The sequence below is a fragment of the Gymnoscopelus microlampas genome (assembly GCF_963454915.1).
Source record: "Gymnoscopelus microlampas genome assembly, chromosome: 10".
NCBI lineage: Eukaryota > Metazoa > Chordata > Actinopteri > Myctophiformes > Myctophidae > Gymnoscopelus > Gymnoscopelus microlampas.
Genome location: NC_139947.1, coordinates 18,602,506 through 18,613,562, shown reverse-complemented (window position 1 = coordinate 18,613,562; position 11,057 = coordinate 18,602,506). Strand labels below are relative to the sequence as shown.

Sequence of the window (11,057 nt, the reverse complement as noted above, 5' to 3'; positions counted from 1 at the left end):
CCTGTGGTTGTACTTTTGTCCTCTGCCCTCAGGTGTCTCAAGCCTAATCATTTATACTTTGCCGTATAACATTATCCATTAGCATTTAGCAATTATCCATTAGTATTTCATTGGCACAGTGGGCCCCTATCCAATTAGACACACTGGTGTCTGTTTTATGACATCTCCCATACCGTATCTCTTTCTCGCCCTCTCTTTCTCTCTCTCTAATTAGACACAATGATGTCTGTTTTATGACATCTCCCATCTCTCTCTCTCTCTCTCTCTCTCTCTCTCTCCCCCCCCCTCTCTCTCTCTCTCTCTTTCTCTCTCTCTCTGTATCTCTCTCTCCCTCTCTCCCCCCCTCTCTCTCTCTCCCTCTCTCCCCCCCTCTCTCTCTCTCTCTCTCTCTCTCTCTCTCTCTGTGTATCTCTCTCTCCCTCTCCCCCCCCCTCTCTCTCTCTCTCTCTCTCTCTCTCTATCTCTCTCTCTCTCTCTCTCTCTCTCTCTCTCTCTCTGTCTGTATCTCTCTCTCCCTCTCTCTCTCCCCCCTCTCTCTCTCTCCCTCTCACTCTCTCTTGTGAACAACTAGCCAACACACATTGATGCATAGTATAACTAGCACCTATCAAACAGAGCAGATAGGCAGCAATAAGTGATGTAAGGAATGAGAAGCTAGTGCTAGGGGATAGTCTGAAGAGGTGAGTTGACGTCCTGTGTTTATTGTTTGTTTATTGTTTATTACGGATCCCCATTAGTCCTCACCGCAGTGAAGGATACTCTGTCTGGGGTCCAAACATTCACACTTCACAATCAAATGAAAACATAATACAATGGAATTCCACTATTACATAGTTAAAGCAAATCAAGACAACATCTTCACATAACTCCACTAACATTCTATAAATGTTACGTAAGCATATTATATGTACAAACTATTTTATATCCAATTATAGACAGCCCAAATATCAAACAAGCTAACCATAACTTCTTCACTAATCACGGCTTCCTTTCATTTCCTTTTGAAGCTTGATTTATTGCCTTATTATACTGTATGTGGCGGGAGCCCATTCCAATGTGTTACTGCTCTATAGATCACTGTTCTCTTAAGTGCATTAGTTATTGGTAAAGGCAGAGTGAAGTGAACACCCATAGCCTGTCTGGTGGCATAGCCATGTCTAGTATTGGTGGGTTGTATCTGTAACAACAAATGTACAGGTTTACCAGTAAGGGGGTCATGCCCTTGATTGCCTTGTAGGTCATCACCAGTATTTTGTACTGGGTGCTGGCAGTAACCAGAAGCTAGTGAAGGGAACGCAGAAGGGGGGGAGATGTGAAATTTTAGGGAGGTTGAAGACCAGGCATGCTGCGACATTCTGGATTAGTGGCAAGGGTTTGAGTAAGCAGGCAGGCAGACCAAGGAGGGTGTTGTTGATAGTCAAGCCTGGAGATGACTTTGATGGCTCAGATAAGGAGCTGGGCAGACTCCATTGTGACGAGGGTCTGATCCTCCGGATGATGTATAGTGCACACCCACAGTATCAAGGGATCTTTGCAATGTATGCCTAGAAGGACAGCTGACCCTCTTTCCATCTGCTGCTCATCAGTATTTCATCTATCCTCTCTTAACTCATTCAATCCAGGAACGCGTCTGTGTGTGTCACTTAAGATTTCTTTGGCTATTCAAAAATAGCAGATATACAAGCTCATAGCGGGCCGCGCTATGAGCTTGTAGATCTGCTGTTTTGGAAAAACCTTTGAATATATTATTCTACAAATGTTTTTTGTTTTTTTAAACTTGCTATATCAGTGGTGCTCCAACTTTTCGATGCCAAGGACCCCCCAAAATGATATGTATTTGGCCGCGGACCCCCATCTCAACATATGTTGTTCCAGGGACCCCCAGAAGCACACATCGGAGTTAAAAATGTTCGCTTTAGAACATATATATACATTGAAAGATTTGCACAAATTCTCACGTTTTTTCAAAAACTCTACAAGCTCATAGTGCGGCACTCGAATGAGCTTGTATATCTGCTATTTTTGAATAGCCAAATAAATCTTAAATGACACAGATTGTTCCCGGCCTTAAAGGGTTAAACTCTACCTATTTGAGCTATGTCTCGGCGGAGAGGGGGAATCATGTGTCCAGGCACAGGGGACAGACAAGGACACAGACAGAAGACGGTAATACAGCAATGTCAAACTATTGGCTCATACCCATTGCCAATTACTTAGGGATACATTTAACTGATGTTATTATTTACCAGGTACGTCTCCAGGAGTTTCAATGACACAACTTTCAAGTCACACAGAAATTACTTTCTATAAGTGAGCCCATTCCTTGTTTTGTTGTTATGTTTTTTTTTTTAAACAGACCCATGGCAGCTGTTTGATAGAGAAAATATGCAACATTTCCATTTGAATATCCAGGGATGGCTCTTATTATAGCTGAGAGTACACATTCTTTTTCAGCTCTTTCAACTCAGTGAGGAAAATTGTGATCATTTATTTATAATACAGTGAGCATCATTCTGTTCAGTTTTGATATACAATGTACCTGGGTTGCTCAGTCCTTAGAATGGCCACGGTTCTCGGGTTTGATTCCGGGCATCATAAACCCAGTGTATGAGTAACACAGCTTGGGTAGCTAAGATGTGCGGTAAGTACTGGGTAGGAGCTGATGGCAGCTCCACCTCAGCAATCCATCTCCCAAGGTTTTAGTGTCTTGTAAAGGGGATAGATGCCCTCGTTGCTCGGCTGAGAAAGGTACAGTACTTGAATACATGTACTTGGGTACTTTCCACCCCTGCCAGAGTGTAAACATAGCAGGTAGGAGAGAGAGAGAGAGAGAGAGAGAGAGAGAGAGAGAGAGAGAGAGAGAGAGAGAGAGAGAGAGAGAGAGAGAGAGAGAGAGAGAGAGAGAGAGAGAGAGAGAGAGAGAGAGAGAGAGAGAGAGAGAGAGAGAGAGAGAGAGAGAGAGAGAGAGAACAGAGAACAGAGAACAGAGAATATAGGGAGAGATGGAGAGAAAGTGTGCGGAAGGAAGTGAGAGAAGAGAGATGGACAGAACAGAAAAGAGAAGAGAGCAGAGGGAGTGGATAGAGAAACATTGTGGGCGGGGGGGGAGCAGAGAGCAGGACACAGCAAAGAGACCGCAGGAGAAAGACAAGATGGAGAGAGAGTGAAAGAAGATAAAAGGGTCGATAACATAGAACGTGAGAGTGAGAGGTTGCCACACAGCTGATAGAGAGAGAGAGAGAGAGAGAGGGAGAGGAAGAAGAAGAAGAGAGAGAGACAGAGAGAGGGAGGAAGGAGAGAGAGGGAGACAGAGAGAGGGAGGAAGGAGAGAGAGATTGGTCTTCCTCAGTGAGTTTGCATATGGTGCGTAGCGGATAGCCCTCCCTATTTTTATGCTACGTCACAGCGGAGCAGGACTCCCCGGTGCTGCTTACACGAGCAGACACACACAACCCACCTCCTGGACGCCGGCTGCTGCTCTCTGCCAGCAGATCTCCCTTACGGCCGTCGCAGGGTCACAACGTTCTTACCTTCCTCCTCCTCCTCGTCAGACTGTCTGTCACCCAGCCAACGCAGAGTAGTGTGACCGAGACAGGCTGCAGACATCATCGGCTCAACTCACTGGACACCGTGGACGTTTTGAGTGTCTTCGCGTCTGCGCTGTCGGGCAGAGAGACACGGACATTCGGGGCCTGTTGGACGCCAGTGGACCTGTACAGCAAGTGGACATCGAAATTAGACCGACTTCACAGGACGGGGGCAAGTGGAGTTGAGGCTTAAAACGAATGAAGTCTGGACTACGTTCATTGGATATCGAACTCAACAAACTTGAACTCTTCTCTTGTCCGTGAAGCAGCCAGAAGCCCCCCCAAGGCTCTCACGATCTTAATTAAAGAGACAGGTCATTTAAGAACATCATTTATATGCTAATGACGATTGAGCTCCAAAATAAGCTGGCCCATCTCTGGACTTAATGAAAACAGGACATAATTCAATACGATGATGATGATATGAAAAATGCATTATCTGCGTCAGTGTTTCTTGCTCCCTTTTTTGCCTGAGAGAAAAGCAACGTGCGTGGAGGAGAGCTGCTTGTCTGAAGGCGTCATTTAGTCAGGCAGCGCATCAGACCTGCCGGGAACATCGTGACCTGTGAATAAAAGGGAGAGCCGTTTAATGATTTTGTGCCCGGCTTACTGCTGACGAATGGACACCTCAGCCCCACTGACTCACTCACCACAGGGCTGAACATGTCATGTTTCAGTGCTCTACAGGGAATTTGTTCCAACTTTCAGTGGATGCAAAGAAAATCTGAGTCCTGGAGACAGTCTCTGACTTGATTTACTTCTAGTACCACAGCATTGGATAACAGCTTTAGAATTAATTTATTTTTAATTACTTGATTAAAGTTTCCTCTGACATCAACGGGGTAAGATAAGTGCACATATATATTTTTTAAGACCTCTTAAAACATGCATGGACTTAACCAGAGACCTTCAACCAGAGGAAGGAAGAAGTAATTACTGGATCATTTGCTGTTGTTTTTAAATGGATGCCTAAAGCATTTAGTAATGCACCAATGTGATTTCTTTCTTTTTTGAGGCGGATGCTGATATCCACTATTTCTCCATAGATCAAATGCTTGTGCAAAACAGGTTAAGCTATTCAGTCATGCATATCTTAGATTAATTAAGTGTTTCATTAACAAAAGCACCATTTTTATTCTGGATCTATTGTGACAGAAAAGAAAGATTCCACAATCTGTCAAAAAAGCAACAACATTATAAATAATATCGGACCGATACTGCTTTTTAAAGCTAATATCTATGCATCGGTGCATCTATAAAATCACTAATTTGACCGTCCACTTCTCACTCCCTCACTTTTTTAGGTCAAAGGAAGCCGGTCAAGCTGATTTGATTTGAGGCTATAGCAGAGAGAGAGAGAGCAACAGTATTTGCTTTAACAGAACACACCGTCTTTTGCACTCGGACCGCCATGGGCTAACAAACTGGTTGAACTCCATCGCTACTTCACTCACTTCAACATGGTGGTGACTCGTCTGGAGGTGGAGCTCTGCTACCAGGGCAGCAAGCTCCGCGGCGTGACCTGGAAGCTGACGCGCTCGGAGCACGGCTTCCTGCCGGAGAGCTCGTGCCGGATCGCTTCCCAGGTCATCATACCGTACCTGGTGGCGGGACTCGGAATGGTGTCCGCCGGCATCGTCATGGATCTTATACAAGTACGAACAGCTGAGGGAAAACCGTTGATGTTTCAAAGGATGGCATGCTGCAGGGAAAGACATAGCGTAATATATAATATAATATTGGCCTAATATAATTTAATATCAAAGTTTATTTATTTTAAAACTTTAGTTAGCTGCTTTGTAGATTTTGATTATTATTACAAAATATACATTATGGACGATCTACAAAGCTGATCTACAAGCTCACAATGCGTTGCGATGCGACGCATTGTGAGCTTGTAGATCTGCTATTTTCTTATGTAAAACATTTGAGTACTTTTTCCACCACTGGTTATCCTATCCTATCCTATCCTATCCTGTCCATACGGGAAATGACTGCATATAAACATGGATAAAGTTTGGCAGAATGGCACACTGGATGCCTATATTGCAGATAGATGAACGTGTCTAGATGGATGGCAAGGTTGCATTGGTGGATAAGTGGAGGGGGAGGTAGTGGACGGCTGAGTAGATGGAACACAGACACACAGAGAGATACGTAATGCTTAGTGTCAGGATTGTATCTGTTTGTGTTCAGAGCACAGGCCTCTTCCAGGTCACTCCAAATCACATTTGGAAGGAGGGGAGAGGGGGGGGGGGGCAGCCTCAAGATGAAATTGAACTGTTGATTGAATCAAGGTTGGGATGTTGATGGGGGGGGGGGGGGGGGGGGGGGGGGGGGGATGACTCAAGTACTGTACTTAACTAGGATTTTTAGGTATTATTTTTACTTTACTGGATTATTTGCAATTTTCAATACTTTTACTTCTACTCCACTACATCTCAGAGGCAAATATTGTACTTCTTACTCCCCTACAATTATTTGAAAACTTGAGTTACTGGTTACTTTGTAGATTTAGATTATTATTCCAAATCATACATTAACCACTTCAGGCCTGTATATACTTTGGCTTTTTGAAAATAGCCGATCTGCAATTTTTATACTAATTGAACTTTTGAAATGGGACATTCTGCATAATGAGTAATTTTGGTACTTTAAGTATATTTTGATGCCAATACTTTTGTACTTTTTCAAGTAAATGTTGCTACATAGTGGTATTAAGTGCTATATAGTGGTATTAATACTTTTACTTGAGTACTTCTTCCACCACTGCGGAGAGAGAGAAAGGACACAGTAGGCTTGAGACACTTTCTTATTCTCAGTAACAAGTATAGAGAACAATATTTACTTATGAATATCTTCGTAAGTGATTAATCTGTCAATTATTTTCTCTCATATTCAGTTAATTATGTGATTAATTAGACCATAAAATGAGAGTAAAATAAGGTAACTACAAAATGATGGTTAATGGTCATCACAACTCACCAAACATAACACATAATAATAATAACAATAATATACAATAAAGACAAGCATTCACATTTTGGTGAAGTTGTAAATAACCAATGTAATATTTGCCATGTTTATACACTATGTTTATAATACATTACTTTAACCGATGAGTCATTTGCAAAAATGTGTCATGATTCATTGTCTGTCACTTAACTAATTGATTATTCAATGAATCATTTCACGCATAAGTGATAGTCTACATAGTCTGGCATACATGTTTGGCTTCTAGCCCATTCCACCCAGGAACGAATCTGTCATTTTAGATTTCTTTGGCTATTTAAAAATAGCAGATATACAAGCTCATAGCGCTGCACTAAAAATCTTGTGCAAATCTCTAAGCATATATTTTTTTCGCTTTGAGCTTGTAGATCTGCTATTTTTGAATAGCCAAAGAAATCTAAAATGACAGAGATGCGTCCTGGGATTGAATGGGCTAGTGCAGATAACAGCCCCAACAGTGCTTAATTATATGGTTACTCTGTTTGGATGAGATTAAGCAGAAGGTTTTGTATGCATTTTTTGTACTATTTCTTAGGAAACAGTTTCTTTTGTGCCTTATTTGTATATCAGGATAATCAAGACTCATAATGGCGTGGCTCCCCTGTGGATCTCCGATGTTGATGACATCATATAATATGATGTCAGTCCTGGCTCAAATAACGAGGGACGGTGGATCTGAGATTTTGATTTCACAAAGTATTTGGAGAGCCTACAGGAAGGATGCACAATACATTTGGCAAATGGTCAAATGGTTTGTGAGATTAGCCACGGAAACACAGTCTCTCTCACACACACACACACACACACACACACACACACACACACACGCACACACGCACCGATCAGCGCTAAATGTCTTGTGCATGCTGCACAATGCCATAGAAGTTATTTAATTTAATTATATCTATTATAGATAGAGAGACAATGGGAGTCAATGGGGCTCGGATGAAACCGTGGCCAAACTTGGAGAGGACTCTGACATCATCAATATGACGTCACTGATACGCCAAGATCAAAGGAAGGCAGGTGCTGGCCCCAAAACGAACTGAGATCAAAGATATAAGCGAGCAGGTCCACCACACACTGCCGCTCCCTTAAAGTAACTTTATTAGGACATCAAATCCAATGTGACATTTCAGAGGCTAGCCTCTTGCAGAACCATGGCGTAAGAACTCCTTGGTTGGGCCACAGAAAGACTCCTATCCTTCTGTGGCCCAACCATTTCTGTATGGTATCTGAGACTTAACCCATTGAGACCTGGAACTTTGTCATTTTTAGATTTGAGCTAAAAAGCATTATTTTACACTTTAGGCTATTCAAAAATAGCAGATATACAAGCTCATAGCGCGGCACCGAGTGCCGCGCTATGAGCTTGTAGATCTGCTATTTTTGAAAAATCCTGAAAATGTGTGCAAATCTTTGAATACATATATTTTTAAAGCGAACATTTCAAACTCAAATCTTTGCTTCTGGGGGGTCCCTGGAACAAAATATTTTGATGGGGGTCTGCGGCCAAATACATATCATTTTGGGGGGTCCTTGACATGAAAAAGATTTAGCACCACTGATAGAAACATACGTTTTTCAGAAAACCTTTGGGATTTAGGAGACGTGTAGAATTGGCTTCAGGTCTCAAGAGAAAACTCGATCTGTGCACTGGATAAAACAATGCATAACCGTGGATTATTCATGCCGTGGCCTATACTGTGTATGGTGAGATGCATGCAGACAGAGATGGAGAGGGTGCGAGAGTCCAACTATAGGGAACAACAGCAGCAAGTAGATCTGGGCCACGTCCCAAGACGACAGCCTTTGCGAGTGTGACACTTGTCAGCCGGATCCCCGCCATTCCAGAACCCGAGAACCCGTGTGTAAAAATAAACTCCCCCTCCCAGAATCCACCACTGGTTCACCCCCCCCCCCCCCCCCCCCCCACCCCACACACACCCACACACACCCTCATATATATAGCCTGCCAGATTTCACCCCCCTTGCTCTCTTTCCCGTCCACATAAGCCGGCATTGGGACCGTGATGAGACGATGTGAGGGTGTGACCTTGTGGTACACACAGCAAAGTCCTGAGTGTTCATTGTACTCCAAGAGTGTGCACGTGGTTTAAAGTAACTAAGTACATTTATTCAAGTACTGTACTTAAGTACAATTTTGAGGTATTTGTACTTTACTTGAGTATTTCCAATTGTCTATACTTTTACTTCTACTCCACTACATCTCAGAGGCAAATATTGTACTTTTACTCCGCTACAATGATTTGAAAACTTTAGTTACTAGTTACTTTGCCGATATACATTATTATATTATACTTGTTGTACTTTAAGTACATTTTGATGCCAATACTTGTGTACTTTTACTCAAGTCAATTTTGAATTCTGGACTTTTACTTGTAACAGAGTATTTCTATTTTGCAGTATTGGTACTTTAACTTAAGTAAATCATTTGAGCACTTTTTCCACCACTGCACACAGCAAAATCCTAAGTGTTCATTTTGAAATGAACCCTCAGGCTTTTCCCGCGCAGACCTGCTGAACTTGTCAGATGATAAACTCTGTGAACCTACTGTAGCATGTATAATGTAGCATGCATCCGTGTCCACTGGCAATGCCCGTAATTGTGGAGATGTGGAAAGTAGGCTATTCGGTCAGGCTTAACTTGTGAAAAAATAAATAAATCTACTAACTCACAATGAGTCACGGTGCATTGTATTGTGAGCTTGTAGATTAGACACTGTCGCCTGACATAGTATAAATAAATCAGACAGTTGAGACAATAGCAGGCATGTTCTTGTTCTGATCAGAAGATAACGTTAGATCCAGAGCCATATAAGGAGAGTTGCGTCACCTCCGTTCACTTCATCGGGCCCGTCTTCTACAGAGCCTTCTATTGGCGAATAGTGACAAAGCCCTGAACCGGACGTTTACGGAATGCACTGGAGTCTATGAGCGTTTGTCACTATTTCGAGTTTACATGAACCACGTGTTTTCTGCCCCCAAGGTGACGCAACTCTCTAATACAAGGCCCTGGTTAGGTCTAATGGTGGCAAATGAAAATTCTACACATTTTCAGAGCTTCCAAAGTACAGACTATTGGACGGAAACGTCCGTCGGTTCCATATATGTATGTGACCATATATGGGCATAGCGGTTGGATCTGTGGCTCAAGACAACCGGATCTCCATATATGCCTATATATGGGCATATCGGTTTTGTTTATGGTTATGTCTGAGTCATAGTGACATGCCCATATATGGGTTTATCGGGTTTGTTTATGGTTATGTCTGAGTCATAGTGACATGCCTATATACGTATGGACGTATCGGGTTTGTTAATGTCTGTGTCAGAATGACATGGCTGTGGTCCTGCCTATATATGTGCATATCGGGTTTGTTTATGGTTATGTCTAAGTCAGAGTGACGTGGCTGTGGTCGGCCCATATGCATCAATATTAGATACCCTAGCTACTAACACTACAAGTTGACTTCATTTTAGCCCTGGGATTCTGTAATGACTAGAAGAATATAAATAAATCCAGCCAAGTTTTTTTGTTTTAGGAATTGCATTAGTCAGCATTTCATTGTTGATATTTCTGTGATTAATTGTGCAGCCATAGTGCTGCTAGAACTGGGCCGTATATCAATATTATAATTGTTTTGTCTGTCATTGTATTCATGTAGTGACATTTTATTTTATATTGTGAATTTTGTTTGTCTAAATGAACTCTACAAGCAAAGCAACTATCATGTCAGTTGTCAGGGCTCTGAAATCTTTGGGACAGGAAGTGGAAAAAGACAGATATTATCATATATTGTGGAGGAGCGGCATCGCAATATGTGGTATTGATGATGATTAATGATGGTCAATAGAACACGTGTGTGTACACGTGTGTGTGAACACGTGTGTGTACACGTGTGTGTGAACACGTGTGTGTGCACCTGCGTGCGTGTGTGTGTGTGTGAGCGTTCTTCTGTGTGTCTCTCTGTGTGAGATAGTTTTTCTGATGTCATTTCCTGTGTGTCTGCGTGTGTACGTGTGTGTTCCAGCACTGGGAGGTGTTCAAGGTGATAACAGAGATCTTCATCATGGTTCCTGCTCTAGTGGGACTGAAGGGTAACCTGGAGATGACCCTGGCGGCTCGCCTGTCCACTGCTGTAAGCTTTTTGATTGATTGATTGAATACTTTATTAGACAGAAATGTAAACAGCTCGATGTACAGTCTGACATTTAGGCTAAAAGGATAACACAAAAAGGTCCTGGGGACTCCGTTGTGGTCCTATATGCTTCCTATGTGGTTCAAACACTTGACCACAAACAATGTCTAAATTATAAAAAAAATAGCTGATCTACAAGCTCACAATGTGCTGTGCTGCAGCACGTTTTTTCTTTATTTTCCCCTATAAATGCCCCAAATTTGGTGCGGTTACCGGTATATCCTTATAACTACTA

The 11,057-nt window shown here is 42.4% G+C and overlaps 1 protein-coding gene across 2 annotated transcripts in view; it reads left to right on the top strand.

Annotated features, from left to right (window-relative positions):
• The window catches only part of LOC311054352 (solute carrier family 41 member 3-like), a 35,860-nt gene that overhangs the window by 3,471 nt on the left and 21,332 nt on the right, over positions 1–11,057 (top strand). For both annotated transcript variants that reach the window (XM_084070246.1, XM_084070247.1), the window contains exon 3: positions 10,655–10,762. In XM_084070246.1, coding sequence (XP_083926372.1) covers positions 10,655–10,762 — 108 coding nt within the window. The remainder of the gene's footprint in view (positions 1–10,654; positions 10,763–11,057) is intronic.